The sequence below is a fragment of the Pezoporus flaviventris genome, unplaced genomic scaffold (genome assembly GCF_033815535.1).
Source record: "Pezoporus flaviventris isolate CSIRO_AGI_PZ_B2104156 unplaced genomic scaffold, CSIRO_AGI_Pfla_v1 ptg000066l, whole genome shotgun sequence".
Taxonomy (NCBI): Eukaryota; Metazoa; Chordata; class Aves; order Psittaciformes; family Psittacidae; genus Pezoporus; species Pezoporus flaviventris.
The window spans coordinates 3,698,404-3,716,581 of record NW_026892614.1 but is presented as its reverse complement, the minus strand read 5'-3'; the positions used below and the strand labels follow the sequence as shown (position 1 = coordinate 3,716,581).

Genomic DNA, 18,178 nt, shown 5'->3' with positions numbered 1-18,178 from the left:
CTTGTGAAGCTCTGTTATTCAGGTACCTGTCCCCTTTCCCCGAGACACAGACTTCCTTGTGACATACAGCAGTAGTGCCCTCTCTGCACAAAGACAACCCTACTTCCTCCCTACTTTCAGAGGATGCTGACCTTACAAAGCCCAGAAGGTTGCACCTGGGCACCTGGCTGCTCTTCCTCCACTTTATAGTGGAAAAGCCCTTCCCCTGAAGGGCCAGAATGTGGGTGGTTACATTAAAGGCCTCTAAGGCTAGTTTGCTCCAAGACCACTTTTCCAAGGGAAACTCCTTATCCCTCCTGCCCTGCTCCCAGCTGCACAAACCCACAGCTGCTTTCAGTTTTGGGATCAGGTTGGGGTCCAGACATCACTTGCAACCTGAATTATTTTATGATTCTCTGATACGCTGTTTCTGGGCTTGTATTTGTTTTATTTGATAAAGGTACATCATCCATCCATGTATTAAAAATATAATCTTTCTGATGAAGCCCCAGTCGCCTCTTCCAGGTCTCTCTCCTGGCTGAGTGCTCAGTCCTCTGTCTGCTCCCTTCACACATCTTGAACCCAGCTCTGCAACTCTACAGGCCAGTAGCAGGGTTTGGGTTGTGGGGTGTTTTTCACCCCACTGCTTAACTCTTCATGCCCGTGTGGAGGCTTGGAAAGCCCTGGCCCTGGCAGAGAGACGTTGACTGCTGCATACCAGAGCAGTGCAGGCAGGAGCAGAGCTAGTACAAGGGCCAAGTTACCTGGCCATCTATTTACTGCCTCTTAGCCGTGCTTTAGCAGTGATGAAGGCAGTATCTTATGCTACCTATGGTCATCCTAGGCTCGGTAGCCTGTCCTCACATACACTGTGGGGAGTTCTTTGCTGTATCAAGAAACACTGCAGTGGCTGATTTGAGCTGCCTGTCTTGGAGCGACTGGGAGAGAAAAGGGGGATCTGGATTCTTATATTGCTGCCACAGCACATCTCCAGCCTTGTCCATCAACCTGCCACAGCACATCTCCAGCCTTGTCCATCTCCAGTTTCACCTGTGACAGCATATGAGAAGGACCAGCTCAGGCCTACAGGACCCCAGAAGGGAGCAGGCCATGCTCCCCATTACCCGAAAATATTGAGGCAGAAGTGCACACGGGAGCAGGCAAGGAGCTTGGTCATTTGTGGCCAGACCTGAAAGGACAGCTCAGTAAGTGGGGGCAAGAAGATCGCTGGATCATCAGCAGGAAAGTACGGAAAGTGTTTGTAACCCCAAGTCTGAGAGCAAGAGGAGGGGACATTACCCAGGGCAGAAGGGCATGAGGGGACCCCAAATGATCTCCAGAGTGTCTTTGAACTGGCTCAGAGAACCACAAGGCCAAGGAGCAAAGGTGTTTGCTCGCTCCCTAGGGACATGGCATCTGAAATGACAGCCTCCAGAAACAGCTGAGAGCCACCCCGTCCAGTACTGGGGCAGAAGGCCTGTGCAGCCACAATCGTCCTGAAGGCCTCAGAAGAAATACCCCAATACCAGTGGAAATGAGGACAAAGCCCTCTTCCTGTAGTCACAGAGAGACGTTACAAAGGGCCTGGCAGAATTTGGGTTTGCAAGAAGGCTGTGCCCTCCTCAGCACTCCCTGTCCTGTTTCTGAGGGCGCAGAGCGGACGATACCGGCACTGCACGGCATGGGCTGCTGCAAGCGGCACGTCACTGCTCCCCTGCAGGGCTCGCCCATCGCAGCCCTGCTTTCAGGTGCCCATGGGTGCTGTCTGAGCACACAGCTCAGACCCAGGCAGCGCCATCACACCAATGCTGGATGCCCAGGGGACTCGTGGATGCATTTGCTGCCCTGGGAGCCCTTCCCTGCTGCCCACCTTGTGCTGGTGCGGCTCCCCAAGGTGCAGTTCGAGGGGGTTGGTGCCAGGGCCCAGCTCAGAGTCCTCCCAGCTCACAGCTCTGTTGTCTTCCTGGGCTCAATCAGGACGGTGTTGAGCATGCCCACCTGACACTCCTGGTCTTGCAGCTTCCTCTCAGCCTGGGAAGGGCTTTGGCACCAGTTTGACCTCTGGCGGCCCCTTTGCCAGTTCCTCAGCAGGAGCAGGACGGTGATGAGGACCAGCACTGCTGTCAGCACCCCGAACACCAGCACTGTCACCAGCTGGGCTTCACTCAGCCCTGAGTCCCTTTGGGTCACCACCTCCTTCACAGAGATTTTCAACAACCCTCCCCCCGGCTCTTTCTCGCTGTGGTTGGCCACACGCCGCCCCGTGACTGCGGTCCTGACAGGCTCCGGCTGCGTCACCCCCGGCATCTCGCTGGTGGTGCTTTTCACAGCTCCGCTGCTGTCATGGTTCACAGGGTGGTAGGGGGGAGCCCATGTGGGCTCGGGGACGGGGATCTCGCAGGTTTTGCCAGTGAAGCGATCAGGACACAAGCAGTCATAGTCATTGATGCGGTCGTAGCACTTGGCCCCGTTCTTGCACGGCTGGCTGGCGCAGTCGTTGATGTTGATGGTGCAGAAACGCCCTTCAAAGCCCACCTGGCACTGGCAGGAGAAGCGGTTGATGCCGTCGTGGCAGGTGGCGCCGTTGGCACAGGGACGCATCAGGCAGTCATCCACGTCCTTCTCGCAGAGAGCCCCCACGAAGCCAGCGAGGCACCGGCAGGTGAAGTTGCTGGCAAAGCCGTTTTCATCTTGACACTGCCCCCCGTTCTTGCACGGAGACCTGCGTGGAGACAGCAAGGGAGGGTCATGGCCATGGAGAGCAAGCGGCTTCCCCCACCCCAGGAAGGGGAGCACACAGAGCTGCTCGTGTGAACAGTGGGTCCGGCACCGTCTCTGCATGAGGCAACTACCTCAAAGAGAAGACCAAACAGGAGTTTCCACCTCTCCAGGTGAGAGGCTGTGGGACATCCTCAAGGGCTGTGGCTGTGCACGGGCCCACCACCCACCAGGGAGGGTCTCCAGCCAAGTGATCTGAAGAGAAAAGGCACCCTCCTGACGTTCCATCAAGGCACGGCCTGTGTCAGCTCATCCCCCTTACGACACCAATGACCTTGCCCCAGTGGGACTGTGCGGTGCACGCAGCTAAACCAAAGCCAAAGGTGGTTTTGGCTTAACTCCATTAGCACATGGAAATCCACAGATAACAAGCCCAGCAGGGCCACCTCTTGGCAGTGCATGGCCCAAAGTTAATGCTGGCTGTAATGTCACTGCCCTCGCTGCCGTGTCTCACCCTGCCTTCTCACATGGCCCCGTCTTCATCTCACAGTCCTTCCCATGGAAGCCTTCTGGACACAGGCAAGAATACTCCCCGTCTCGATCGTAGATGCACTGAGCCCCGTTCTGGCATGGGGGGGACTGGTGTTCGCAGATGTGTATGTCTGAGGGGAAAGGAAGAAGTGGGAATCAGCAAGAAAAGAGGGGCAATGTGGCCAATTCAGTTCAAACACACTCAGTGAAACCCAGTGGGGATGGAGAAACTGCAGGAGCTTTTCCCTCCACCCATCCAACAGGCATCTGCAATAGAAATGCAGTGCCTATGTGGCACCTCCCAGCTACAGTCCACAAAGTGCACAGGCTTCGGGATGCAGAGAAAGCAAATCATCCTGCAGATCTGCACGATGTGAAGGTGCTGTGTATGCCATCTGGCCAGCCAGTGCAGACCCCATGGCACAGAGGAGCCTCTGAGGCCAGAGGAGGGGAGTCCACCAGCCACCTGCCAAAGGCAGGAAGCCCTGGGGAAAGCAGGAGGTGTTGCCTGGAGCCCAGCCACAGCATGGGAAAGGCAAGGAGCCTGCTTGCTCCATGTCCCAAGGCTGGCTGGTACTGTGGCAACTCTTGCCATGCAGCCAGGGAGCAGGTGCCGGCTGCCTGACCTATTCTGCCCAGATGTGGCAGCCAAGCAACATCCCATCTCCCAGGCAGCCTAACAGCATACCCTGTGGGGCTGCTGGCCAGACTGGCTCACCTGTCCGCGCAGGGCTTGCTGGGCTTCTGCCCCCAGCACCAGAGGCTGTGATGTCCAGCCCAGGACTCACCTTTGTCACAGAATTTGCCAGCCCATCCGGTGTGACAGATGCACTGCCAAGGCTGGTGGCATGTCCCATGGAGACACCCCGGCATACGCACACAGTCCTCGCAGTACTCGCCCTCCCAGCCTGGGTCACACCTGCAGGAGGACAGGGCATGGCAGCATGGTAAAACCCCAGCAGGGGCTATGGAGCAGCTGGCTGCTTGCTGTGCAGGGCTCCTGCAGGTATGGCAGCGCTGGGAAACCCTCCCAAAGGCCGTACCTGCACTTCCCATCCTGGTCGCAGCAGCCGTGGGCAAGATTACAGCGCTCGCTGCAGTCATCACCTACAAGGCAGGAAAAGGGTGGAGTTGGGTTAAGCAGAGACCACAGATGACTCCAGATCTGCCCATGGTCCTTCTGGCTCACAGGGGTTTTTTCTTACTTCCTAAGCACTCGGCATGCCCTTCCCCAGAACCTTCCTTTCAATGGCTGGATGCCACATGAGAGATGAGGATTTCACAGTTACCCCAGCAGAAATGACACTGCCTTTATTGAGAAAGGGGACCCTGCTTGAAAACTACCTGGTTTCCAATCATCTCCATGTCTCTCTGCTGCCTCACGTAGACTTCAGGCCCCTCTGAGCAAGAGCTGGGTTTGCCCAGCACACCACACTGCGCATTAAGGTGACCTGTGTAATAGAGCCTGACTCACCGGGGACCTTGGTTATGAAGCAAGCATAGCGGGAAAGCTCAGGGCCAGGTACTGCAAGGGGGACAAAGGAACTGAGGATGGAAATGGGAAGAATGGTTCCTCTTTATCTCCCAGGAAGTCCCTGTCCCCAGAGACAGCCATTAGCACAAAGAGGTCTGGTCAGGGCTCCTGGCCTCCTCCAGAACGCTGTTGCCAGCACTCCCCTCCGGCATGGGGAGGTATGGAGCTAGGTATCTGTTTATTTATTTAAAGTTCTGTTTATTTATTTAAAGGCAACAGAAGCTGTAACTGAGCCTTGGCCTCGCTGTGCCACTTCTCATCCTCTGCTCGGTGCTGGCCTGTTTTCTCCAGCAAGGTATCTTCTTTCATCTTCACCTTCCTCTCTGCCTCATCACTTGCTTGCATCTTAGCCCAACAAGGAGCTGGCACTCTCTGGCTCCATGGGCAGTAAAGCCACAGCAAATGTCAGGAGGCAGGGGGTTTCTGCAGGAGCCTAGTGTGATCCCAGGCCAGGCCCAGGAGATGAACACCCTTACCTGACTGAGCCCCTCCATCCCAGACAGGGGCAGGTTAAAGTCCCCATGCCAAAAGTCATGCTCTGACTTCCCCCAGGCTGTGTGATGTGCTGCCTAGGAGGTGCGCAGGGGGAGAAACACCTCATGCATGCGTGTTTGCTGCAGTGAGGCAACAGGTCCTACTGCTCAGGATAACAACCTCCCAAAACAAGCCACTGTGGAGCTGGAGAAGCATCCCGGGACTGCTCAGCCTAAGCCTGGGAATCATCACCTTTCCTATTTGTAACCACCTCTCCTGGCACAAAGCTTTGGGAATTCATTGCCTATTGGAGTAGCGGGAGAGCAAACTAATCTTTGGGAAAGGATTTTGTCTCATAGGATCCACAATTAGCTGTTCCATTTGGGATCTTCTTTCCCCCTCGTCCTGGCTCTCCGAACAGGCTCATTTGTTTAGGAACCCATTCACGCCAAGACAGAGCAGTGGGACCTCTCACTGCTGGTCTGCTCAGGCACTGCACCCCCATGGGCATCAGAGTGAGGGTCTCTACAGTTGCTGGGTGACTGAGCAGCATTTTCCGCTCTTCCAGGTCAGACCACCTCTATTTTGCATGGAAAACGGAGAAGACTACAGCAATGCCAAGAGTAGGTTTGGAAAGATGGATATGAAAGAGAAGTACCCATGCCTACAGAGACTCACCTTGGGCAAGTTGGTGATGGGCCAAGAGGATCCAAACCAAGGACATGAGCTGGAGACAGAAGCTCCTGAGCATGGTCAGTGTGGCCCCACCGAGATGAACACCTACAGAGAGAAAAAGAACAAGCTCAGAAAAATCCCCTGGCTCACACCGCAGCTTCACTTCACGCATCCCTTCCTCACTACCTGAGAGTTTTGACTTGAAACATCCAGTTTTGTACAGACTTGTCACCACACTCCTCTCTGTCCTTCCAGACTCCTTCCTCTAAGGCAATGTTGGAGCACCAAGAATCAAAAAGCCTTTTAAAATGTACTCTACAGGAGAACTGAGTGTGCACACTCCACCCTGAACATATAGTATCTCAGGCTGTTACACGGCATCTCAGAGCACCTACCCTGGCCAGCTGCTGTCAACAGAGCCAAATCCTCCAGAAAAAAAACATCCCAGCTGTGGGGACCTTTGTCTGGGGGGCTTCAGCTTTGTGTTAAGCAAAATCCCTCCTGTGCATGTTCGAATGAATAGATAGGCTGAGTCTTTTTACAGCACCCAGGCTGCTTTTCAAGCCCTTCAGGAAGGCAGGGAGTCGAGTGGATCTAGCAGGTGAGCAGGCAGTAAACAGCAGCCCTATTCCATTTTCCAAGCAAGGGAGTGAAGCGATAGGCACTAGACCCAAGCTGCAGCCCCAGGTAGGAAAGGCAAACACGCACCTCTCCCTAGGTGCAGTCTTTCTCCTCGGCTGTCCTGCAGAGAGCCCTGTCAGCCCAGCGTTCCTGCACCCATCTATTTTCCGACCGCCTCCTGCCCTCTTGAAATAACATTAAATACTTCCAAAATCACTTCATTCCCTCCCAGCCTCCTGGGGTTGTTAAGGGCAGGAAATTTGAGGGTGATATCATAAATATATTACTATAATGAGATGGGAGGGGTTAAACAGTTGTACTAGGAGAGCGGTGAAGGTATGGAGCAGGCTCCAACCAGTTGCGTGGGTGTGATGGACAGGGGCCATTCCACTTTCAGCTTCACTCCTTAGCTTGGGAAGGTTGTGTTTGGTTGATAGTTACATGAAAGACTTCATAGATGGGAATAGAAGTCCTTCAACCCACTCACATGTACACATGCATTGCATAAAGAGGTTTTGGGGTCCCTACTAAGGGCCTCACCTGCCTGGACCAGACAAAATAGCCCACAAAAGCAATGATGTTGCTCGAAGCATCTCTCCAGCAAACAAACCATCACCAATGAAAGATGCAGGTTTTCAGAGGGGCTACAGGATGTTACTGTCACTGCCCCAGACAAATTCCAGCACAGACTGCTGCATCCTCCCTGCCCATAGTCCTCTTGTCACCACACTCGAGGACGCCCCCTCGCCTCCTGACCCAGAACACTGGGCAGTGGCGCACAGCTGCTGCATTTCAGGGGAGGGTGAAGCAATTCCTATGAAACTTACAAAATAATTTAGGGCTGAGCAGTTGGTCTCCTTTTCCTCCAGGGCTGTGGGGAGCTCAACCTTCGACCACATGTCATTGCAGAGGTCATTTTTCCCCATGGCTCCCACAGCGTTCCCACTCGAGGCACAGCCTCTTGGACCTCCTGACGTGGCCACACCACAGTTGCTGCCCCCAGCTCCCACTCAGGGACCCCTCGGACCCTGACAAGGCGCAGGGGGCATCCTGAGGGGCAGCTGGTGCGCAAGGGAGGTGCAAGCAGCACCCGGGCAGGCCTGGCTTTGGGTCAGAGGGATGCAAGGCAGGGAGCTCCCTCTGTCCCCCTCCTTCACTAGCGCCTGACCAGGCTGGGGGCTACTATCCTCAGGGGCTGCAGGCTATTAGAGATGGGCCCCGGGACTATTAAACTCCCCCTTGGGAATATTAGGGACCTCCGCACTGTTGGGGGCCAACAGGGAAACCTCGTGAAAGAGGCTATCACGTGCTGCCCCTAGTCTAAGGACCCCTCGGGACCCCCAGTCTATCACGCACTGCCCCTAGTCTAGGGTCCCTTAAGGACCCCTCGGGCTGCGGGTCCAGGGGCAGGGGTGGGAACCCGGAGGATGCCGCGCCGCTGCGGTTCCGCGCTCCTGCCTCTCCTCTCCTTCCCTGCGGCTTCGGGACCACCCCAGGCCCCCAGTGCCCCCCGGGAGTCACGGCCACGGGGGTGCCCGCCTTCCCCCCACCCCAAGGCCGGCCGGAGGGGACGATCCGCGGAGCCCCGCATCGCCCCGGCCCCACCGGTCCCCCTGCGGCCGGGGAGGCGGCGGCAGCGGAGGGGTTCCGGGGCATGAGGGGGCTCCGGGTCCCCGCCGAGAGCTGCCCCCCGTCCCCTGCTCACCTCGGCGACGCGGCGTGTCGTGGGGCTATCGCGGGGAGCGGCGGCGGGGGGCGGCCATGCCCGGCGCGGCGGCGGCGGGGCTGGGGAGGCGCGGGGCTGCGGAGGGAGCTGCCGCCGCGTGTGCCGCTCCGCGCCGCTCCGCCCGCCGCCGCCGTGCAGCCCCGGCCGCCTGCCAGCGGCTGCGTGTGCCTGCACATCCCCGCTCCCTCCCCGGGACATCCCGCCTCCCGCCGCCCCAAACCGCAGGCAGCCCCCGGCCCGGCCCGCCCTGCCCGCTCACCCCTGCCCTGCTCCCGCCGCCGGGGGCATGGGGAAGGGGGGGGGCCGGCACGGCCACACGCGGGCCCGCACTGCCCCCGGATGGGGGGGGAAGGGGGGGGGCTGCGTCTGCGAGGGTCACCGGTCCCGTCCCCAGAAGCGGCCCGCAGAGGATTGAGGGGTTGCCCCTGGCTGGGGGTGTCCTCCCGGCGCGGCCCTGCCCTAGCGGGGACCCCCGCCCGGACCCCCGCAGCTGCGCACACATGGTTGGGTAGGGGCCCCGGCCCGCTGCTGCTGGGCGCCTCCACCTCGCAGCCTGGTTCCCCCCTCAGCAGTAGGTGTGGGATGACCCCAGCCTTCATTTCATTCAGGTTATCTGAACCAAGCAAAACCGCCTTCTGCAGCCCCTCACTGCCAGCTTCAGAGGCTACCAATACACCTCGGCTGGCAAACCGCAGGGTTAGGAAGCCCCATGCTTAAGGTAGAGGTGCGAAGTGGAGTTGTCATCCCACAAAAATGAAGACATCCAGTGATCCCTGGCACTCCTCTCACTGCCGCTCACAAGCTGTGGAAACCAGCGCCCCAGCGTACAATACGACAGCCCTGGGAGAGGGGCTGAGCTGTCACATCTTCAGGAGGGACAGCTGCCTGCTCTTCTCCTCACCTTCCATGGCCTTGCTGGTACTTCACTAGATCATATCTGCCACCTTCAAAGGTTCTAGCAATCCTTCATTAGATCACAAGTTCACCTCAGCCAGCCCTCACCCCACGAGTTTTGCTGTTTTTCCACCAGGAAGGAAGAAGAACCACGTCCTACTGGCAGTTACCTGGATGCTTCCACATTCCATTTCATCTCATCAGACAAAGCTTAAGCCGTCCCTGCTCTCACCTTCTCCAGTCTCCCTGGCCTTCTACGGTTCCTGACAGCCCCATCAGCACCACACATCCTGTGGCACCTGTGGGTGGCCCCAGCGCCCCAGGACAGCCCAATAGACCCTCATAGCCCAGCTCTCTGCTGGCTCTGACTACAGACCCCTGCTTGCTCCATCCTCTGCAGGTCTGGACAACACAAACCTGAGCAGTAACATGGGATCCTCCCACCATGCCCACCACTACAGGTGCTGCCTCCTTCCTGCCTCTTTCCTGCTCTCCTGTCACCAGGAGCACTGTTCCTGTCCTTCCTGCCTCCTCCTGTCTCCATCACCCCACCTAACTTCTCCAAGGTCCCCAAGAACCAGGGAGGTCCAAGCCTCCTGCTGCTCAGGCTGCTCCACTGGCTCCCCAGGTATGCATGGAACAGGTGTGCACCCACTGTTCTGAGACGTTTCCTGTGGTTCTTCATCCATCCTCATCCCTTGATCCTTCACATCCAGCTCAGTCTGCTTCTGAGTCCTGGTTCACACCTTATCTGGGGCTCACAACAGAAGGGAAAGGGGGAGGCTGAGGGCAAAGCACAGCTCCTGGTACTCGTTTCAAAACCAGTCAGCCTTTCCTTCAGTGACTGATGCTCTAGGACCTGGGAAGATCCAGTCTTCTCCGATCCCCACAACACTCTGCCTTGCACTCTTCGCTCTGCCAATCATGGTTGGAGGCCAAGTTTTTACTGCTGGTGCCTCCAACAGTGAATGTAGGCTGCTCAGCCTTACCCTCACCTCCTCTTTGAAATCTTGTTGTCTACACCGGCTGCCTTAGATAAGGCACCTGTGACATCCTCACCTGCTCTTGCCCTCCTCTGCTGGGGTCTGCCCTGGTCCTGACCAGGCTGTGCTGTAATGCCATTGCACAACCATGCCTGGGTGCTCTGAAACCTCACACAGTTAAATGCCCCCAAGAAAACCCTCTGGATGCTATGTGTGCATTTGAACAGGCAGGTAGGAGGGTGCTTGTGGTGGGGTCCCTGCACACATTGATGCCCGTAAGTATTTGTGTCCACAACATGAACACTGTGAGAGAGGGAGATGGGATAAGGTTGCAGTAAGTGGAGCAGGACACGTAGATCTCCCTATGCTGCTTCTCTCAGAGGTGAGAGCTGTGTTGCAGAGCAAGGGATGTGCAGGCTGAGGAGGTAAAGCTGGCTGCTGGAGATCTGAACACTGAGGCAGGGGAATGTAGAATAGAAATGAGGGTGGGATTACAGAGCAGGGGAAAGGCATATTTGAGGAAATGGGATTTGGGGGGGGGGGTAGGTTTGGTTTTGCATGCGAATACCACAGACAGAAGCAGGCAGGGATGAATGGGAGTAAAAACGTGGGTACAGAAGAAGATGAAAGAGATAAGAAGGGAACCCAAACACTGTGGACCTTGGGTGTGCTCCTTCCTCAGCACAGAAGGGCTGCTGTCCCACCCCCAGACACAATCCCAAGCCCCAGAAGTCCTTGGGCTGCCCAGGGTGGCTCAAGCAGAGCAGCTCTATTTACAGACCCAAGAAATGGGTGTTGAAGAGGGGATTCCTGCACTTGGCTTAGACCTTGCTCTGCTGGGCTCTGATCCCTGCCATGCCATCCCTAGAGGCGTCTCGGATGGAACAGCTGCTGGGTCAGAATTAGGAAGGATTTTTTCCTAGCCATAAGAGTCCCTCTGCTGCTGTTCCCTCCGGTGAAGGAAATCCCACAAAGCAGGGACCTGGAGTGCGAACAGGAATGATCTGTCACCACAATCTCCCCCTCCAGTGCACGCCAGCCACAGGGTCCCTCCCTGGACATCCTTACAATGCACCATCACTGCTCCCAGACAGAGGGAGAAATTACCTGTCAAAACCAGCTGGGGCTGTTTCCCTTTCTTCCAGTGTCTGGAACCTACACCTTGGAGGCAGCCGGTCATCAGGGGAGAGCAGCAGATGCTGAGCTGAGGGAACAGGTGATGTTGCCTCTTTCCACTGAGGAGCCTTCCCTGGTGCAAAGCGAGAAAGAAACTCCTGTGCAGAAGCCTGGAGAAACGCACTGGTTCCTGCTCATTCTAATCCGAGGGAGGCAGAGGAGCAGCACAAACCAGCTGGAGAAAGACAGCAAGCACCTCCAAGCTGCCAACTCCAATGATCATCCTCTCCCGCAGCTCTCACTCCGCATCACCCTCTCGCCTTACGCAAAGCAGAAGCACAGGGTCTCTGGGTTAAAACAAATGTTCTCTGCCATCCCACCCCCCTTGCTTTTCCCATTCCACCCCAGCCCACAACAAACATCATCAGCTCACTGGCCCTGCAGCCATGTAACCCAACCCCAGCCATTGTTTCCCCTTCCCCAAGGTCTATATTTGACTCTGCGGCAGCACCGTGGCTCTGTGTGTGAGTGTGTGTGCGCACTCACTACACACGCACGCTCCGATATTTGTTCAGAGCCTCATTCCCCAGATGCCCGGGATTGCTTAGAAATAGCTTCCATGGGCAGTAGGTGTTTGTGCCTGCAGTGGGGAAGTGGAGGGGGCAGGCAAAAGAGAAGCAGGGAGAGGGTGAAGGTCAGAGGTGGAAAACCTCCTCGCTCTTCCCTCCCAGTATGCACTATCTCAATGATCTGCAGCTCTGCGGGGTGTGGATGGGCTGTGGCTGGACAATGACAACACTTGCTCTCAACAGCAGGACTAGTGGCAGAGCTGGAGAATGATGGAGGAAAGGCCAAGCTGTGGTCTTGGTGAGTCCATCCTGTGTTGCTTTCTAGCTTCACTTTCTAGTAGCAAAACTACAGGTCAGCCTCCAAAAGCCCTTCAAACTTTACTAACTCTGGAGGCTGAGACTACCAGAAATGGCACTAGGGGTGGAAGTGCCTAGTTCCCTTAGCCTGGTGGCTCTGCAAAGGGTACCTCAGCATACGGGAGCTGCCCTGGGATTCACCCTCCTCCATTTCAGTACTGCATTAAGGGTAGCCACCCTGGGCTACCCCGGGATGTATTTTGTATTTTCCCAAAGCCTCCAGGAATGCTGCCCAAGCCCAGTGTCACATTCCCCATGATCACAGAGTCCCTGGGAACACTCTCTAGGCTTGGCATAAGCCTCTTTTATTTGCATCCTTTGGAGCCTGCCAGGACACATGGCAAAATCAGCAGTATAAGTGCAGTCAAAATGAACAGCAGGAAGGATTGCCTTTATCCTAAACACTGGTGATCTGGGGAACTCATTGCCACTGGCATGCATTTAAGAATGTCTAGATGTCTGTATAGATATCGAGAATAAATAGGAATGAAATCCAAAGAGCTGTAAAATCTTGTGCTTCAGAGCACTGAAAATGAACTCTAGGCCATGGAGTAAGGAGCAGCTTTCCACAAGGGCAGTAACTGTGTGCAGAGCTATGCCTATGCCTTCCCCTGAGCCATGCAGACCTGACCCTGGGACAGGAAGGATGCTGTGTGTGAGAAGGCACCATCCATACATTCCCACCGGATGAAAGGGTGGCCCAGCATACATTTCCCATCACTAAGGCCAGGGAAGGATGGGACTGTATTGGATGCTCCCGTGGTGCCTGAGAGATGTCCTGGAGAGGTGATTCCTGAGTGTTCAGAGCCAAGTGCCAGCCCCTGTTCAAGTGTGACCGCCAGCTCTCCTCTCCTGTGCTCCGAGCCAGCTGTGTGGAGTCCCTCATTGCCAGGGCTGCTGCTTCCTGAGGGGTGTCTGTACCCTGCACCGGTCTCCAGGTTGCTGCTGTGCTGGGGCTATGTGACTGTCTGCTGGGCTGCTCCATTATAACACATCTTCTGAGTGTAGGAGTGTGGGTGTAATGGACTTAAGTTCAGTGCCTGGCAGCCCCCAAACCTGCTGTGAGGAGCTGGAAAAGTAAGCTTAAGTCACATGTTATTTTGAGATACAGATTCCCTGAGTCCACCCCAGTACTTCTATTCAAGACAAGACAGGGGAGGAGGGGAAAAAAATAGAAAGATTAAATACTGAAGGCAAAAGGAGTAGTTAGATCTGAAGAGGGAGGAAAGAAATTGAGTTATATATGATGAAGGGCGACTAGAGAAAAGATTTTTACCTTGCGCCCCCACAGCTCAAAAAACTGAGTCATCCTCTTCAAAAAAAGCACTATGATTTCACTGAGAAGGTGTTTTGCTCTGTGATTTCTGGCTTCCTCGGAGTGCGTGTGGGACAGCTAATGTCAGGGCTCTCTCAAGGACACAGACTTCAGGGGCTGTACCCATTCCCTCACCAGCCTCCCTCCAATGGGAGGAGGTCTGGAAGCATGGCAGTGGGAAGGAGATGTCTGCCAGACCTTCCCTTTGCTGGCACACACTTGGGAGTGCCTCAAAGCCCACCTCCAGCCATGCCCTCTCCATTTCCTTTTCCAGCTGGCGGCTTGAGCAATGAAACCTCTTCATCTTACCGGGAGCGCACAAGCATTTAACGGGACTTAAAGCAAATGTTTGGAGCTTCCTTGGTGCTTGCCTCTGAGCTTGCTCCTGGGGGTATTCACAGAAATTGGTGGATCTTGGCATTTGCCACAAAACCTCACAGGACAGCCTGTTGCAGTGAATTTCAAGGTCATTCAAAGGTATGGCCTGTGCTTAGAAAGGCTTGGACCCTGGGTTCAGAGGAGAGGAGTCCATAATTAGCAGCTCCAGGGGATGTGGATGAGCAGTGGCGGGGGGGAAAGCTAATTGCAGACTGACTGGCTCCTTGGCCTTCAGCAGCTCCCGTGAAGCAGGGAAGCAGTGCGTTCAGCCAAGCACCAAGCGTGTCCTAGGGAAAGGTAATTCCTCCCCGGCCTGCCCAGACCCGTCCCTGCGCGAGGAGAGCAGAGCAGCAGATTTCACACACAAAAAAGGTCTCTGAGCTGGAGGCACGCGCTAGGCACGCAGGAGGGCTCCTCAGGATCACACAGCCACGTGCCTCTGCCTGACAGAGCCTGCGAGTCCCTACTCTGCCCTCCGAGGCTTTGGGGATCAGATCCTTGCCCCCATTTGTGTGCCCTGGTGAAGTGCCACCCCCAACACCCCGGCATGCAGTGTCCTCCCTCACACAGGCAAGTGTGCTGCCCCAGACCTGGATGAAGCCCCATCTGCCTGTGCACTTCAGGGAGAGCCAGCTTCACACCTAACCCCTCTGCCACCTCCCTTTGTGCTCCAGTGAGACATCCTCCCCCTTCTTCTCCACATACTTTTAACTCGTTTAATTTCAAACACTTTATTAGCATGACAAGCTAAACAAGTTTTGACAAAGGGGAAGAGAGGCAGAGCCCCTCAAGTCTCAGTCTGAGGCTGATGCCGTGACTCCAGCCTTTGCTTCCCGTGGAGTTTTGCCTTGCATTGGACCAGCTATATTGACCCTGTGCCATTTCTCTCCACTCCTTCACCAGGATAAACTGCTGGCATGGGAAGGCAACTGCCTTTCCATCTCTGTTGCATGGCAGCACCCATGCTGGATTTAACATCTGCTGGGGCAAAGGCTTTACCGGGAGCGTTGGTAGGGCTTGGGTGAGGCTGATGGGAGGAGAAACCACAGTGCTGGGGCAGCTCCTACTGCAGGGAGCTCACCCCAGAGACCGGTGGTAACTGTGGTGTGGATCCCAGTGGGAACTGGCTTTTTCTGGCAAAATAACCTCTCTAAGGTCACATCCCAGTACATAGTCCTTTGCAGAGCCCTGGAGCCACACAGAGTGAGAGCTGGAGGCACCTGAGCTGGGCTCAGTGCAAGAGCGGGCTCACCAGGTGAGCGTGGCATGGAGCCGGCAGTGAGCAGAGATGAGGGGCATGCCACAACCAAATACTTGAGGCCAGAAGACCCTGATTTCTCCTGCCTTCCTCTAGGATTGATGCAGCTGGTGCAAAGCGAGTGCAGGGAGCACAAATCCACCGCTGCCAGGCACTGTGATCCCTGCTCCACAGCAAAATACTGTGCCAGGGGCAGGGCAGGAGGTGAGAGCCTACTGTTGCTCACCGTTTTATGGCTAATTAGAAGTGGCCAGTAGGGGTCACTGATATCTATTTATTTTACCATAATTATTTTACTATACTTTTATACACATGCAAATAAATCTACAGAACACCCACAGGCAGCAATTGTAGTGGGGAAGTGTTGGTGTGCAATGTATTCATCAAGTGTACAGGCTGGGGGAAAATGCCCCTACATATGCCTGAAATACCAGTGTGAGCTTTGCATCCCTGCTCAAACCTCGTAGCATCATGAAACCACTGAGCCGTGCCAAGCACCACGGTACTGTGGTGGGGGGTTTCTGTTGTTCTCTGGTTCTGCCTTTGTCTTCCATCCCGTATTGGCAAAGAAGCTTTGAGAAAGATTCAGAGATTCAAGCCTCGGGGCAGGATATTGTGTCTGCTTGTCTTTCTGTGCAGTGCCCAGCACAATTACATCCCAAGTGTGACAGGTGCCTGGGGATCCTGACAGCAAAGTATTTGGCTGTGAAAAAACTCCATGAGTGTTTTGAGGGTTGTGTCTTCCTGAGCCCTGAATGGGATGGACTGAATTATCTACATGGGTGTTGTTAGGAACTGTTTTACTGGTGGGTTGTATTCTTCTGGTAGATGCACGCTCCAGGCATGCTGGCAGGATGTTAGCTGTCCAATTCTGCATCCACAGACTTGTTTGGCTGTCCCAGGTTGGCTGTGTTTCACTGATCTTATTGTTCCCAAGATGCTGTCAGTTTTGTGTGCTGAGCTCCTCTTGTACTGACATATCCCAGATTGCAAGCTCTGCTCAGAATGTCTTGGTGTTTTTTGGTTTTGGTGGGCTCAGCCCATCCATGAAACCTCTTCTGTCTTTGAGCATTTCCCAGCTGAGGTCTACTGGGGAATCCTCTGTGCAGCTGCAGACAGAGAAGCGGCAGAGGAGGTCCCTTCAGAACTGCAGAATCCAAGCTGGAGGAAATGGGACTTCATGCAACCCTCGGGCAAGTAGCAGCCTCCAAGTCAACAAAGGGTGGTCCGGCGTCCACCATCTTCCCTGCTTGACCCGGGTTGGTGGGGAACTTGAGAGGACCAACCCTCCACTGCCTTCTTCTGGTGGGGAGACTTTATTTCTGGCATTTACTTCTTCACTACCCAAGACCATAGGTACTTTAGAGGGATTTGTCCCTCCACAGGGTGGCACCTGCCCCTCCAGGGATTCCTTTTATACAGTTACAGGGGTCTATATAAAGTGCTGCCAGCTGGAAAGTATTTTGAAGAGATTCCTCCCTGCTCTTCACTAAGGGTCATAAATTCAGCTGGTATTTGAGAGAATCTCAAATGTACTTCCAGGACTGTTTGCTGAGGGCTTTACATCCGCCAGAGGCCACTTAAAATAAAAAGATTACTGGGAGTCAAGTGTTAGATTACCTGGTGCTTGTTAATTGCGCTGCAGAGGCTTTAGCAAGCAACTGGCTCTAGCAGAGAGCAGCACTTTGGTATGAATGGTGTTATATAAATGAACATAATGTAACCTAACGTCATGCTTCCGCATCATGTCACATCTCTGGGCTCAGGGCAGTGGTGAGTCCAGTTCAGAAGCATACCGGATACAGGAAAAGGCATGGGGGATGTGTGTGAAGACAGAGTGAGAATCAAGGCCTTTGGGATCTGAGGAAGGAGTGCTTTTCAGTGCTCGGGTGTTCAGGCATACTGAGTTCAGTTCCTGTCTCCCTTTGGCTGTATGGCCTTGGGATCTGATTTTGAGAAGGGTTGAGTTTAACGGAAGCAGTAAATGCCGAGACCACCTGAAAATCAAATGCTCTCCTTCCCGCGGGGCTTATTTCACCTAGACTTGTAAGAAGCTTGAAGTCCTACTTTGACAGGTCGCCTAAGAAAGCAAAGGACTTCAATCGTTGCTGCCATCAGTGCACATGCACAGAAACCTGAACAGACCACAACTGTGAAGGCTCCAAGGCAGCAAGGCCTGATGGAAATGAGAAACCTCACGAGCTATGAAAATTTCATCAGCTGGCGCTATGGAAGCAAGAATCTGGAAGTGCAGAGCAGATGGGCAGCCTGGATTCTTGAAGCCATTGTCCTTCTGATTGTTATCTGACTCTGGCATAGGGAGGATTTGGAGAATTTATGGGGGCACAAGGACCGAAGGCTATCTTGAAATATCCCTGCCTGACACGTGGCGTGGTGCAGATGCGATTGCTGGGTGCGCAGCAGAGGTTTTTGCACAATATTCCCAAGGTCATGGAAGCAGGGTCCTGCTGAGCACCTGTCTTTTATTGTGTAAGAGAGGGGACCGTGTGGGCAGAGCTTGCAGTGCTGCAAGCTGGTACTATCTGAATGCAAATCTGAAGGCTTTGTAAATGCTGCACATCATCCAAATACTATCATCGTGACTATTCTCAGCCACACGAATTTCCTCTGGAGTAGGCTCCAGTATTTACCATGTGAATAATCATTTCAGGAGCTGTTTGTGAAAGAAACGATAGTAGGGAAAGGGAGCGGAAGGTGAGCAAGTCCATGCACCAGACATGGGAGGCAACAAAGTACCTGTGTGAGGTACTCAGAGTGGAATAAATGGAGCAGTTTGTGTCAAGATTAAAATGTGTTGACTTCTTGAGGTCCCAAGGCTAGAACAACAGAGTGGAAGATTTTGCAAATGAAGACCAAAGCACGTTAATAAATTGCATCCAGGCCCTTGTTTGCCTTTGACTAGAACACACTGCCCTCAGCCCCTCTGCTTTAAGAATGCAGCAGTCGTCCTTGAGGCTTTTAGGCAGATTTTCCGATTTACTCCCCCCCTCGCTCCTTCTCCTCTCACGGAGGACCCTTCCCTAGTGACA

At 54.7% G+C, this 18,178-nt stretch overlaps 1 protein-coding gene across 1 annotated transcript; it reads right to left on the bottom strand.

The window, feature by feature from the left end:
• Positions 1-981: 981 nt before the first annotated feature.
• Positions 982-8,388, bottom strand: DLK2 (delta like non-canonical Notch ligand 2). Its single transcript, XM_061471028.1, has 6 exons — positions 8,238-8,388; positions 5,915-6,016; positions 4,272-4,335; positions 4,017-4,147; positions 3,212-3,359; positions 982-2,701 (listed from the first exon to the last, which is right to left on the bottom strand). Exons 2-6 carry the CDS (start codon positions 5,985-5,987, stop codon positions 1,924-1,926), a joined length of 1,194 nt encoding a protein of 397 aa, XP_061327012.1. The 5' UTR covers positions 5,988-6,016; positions 8,238-8,388; the 3' UTR covers positions 982-1,923.
• Positions 8,389-18,178: the final 9,790 nt, after the last annotated feature.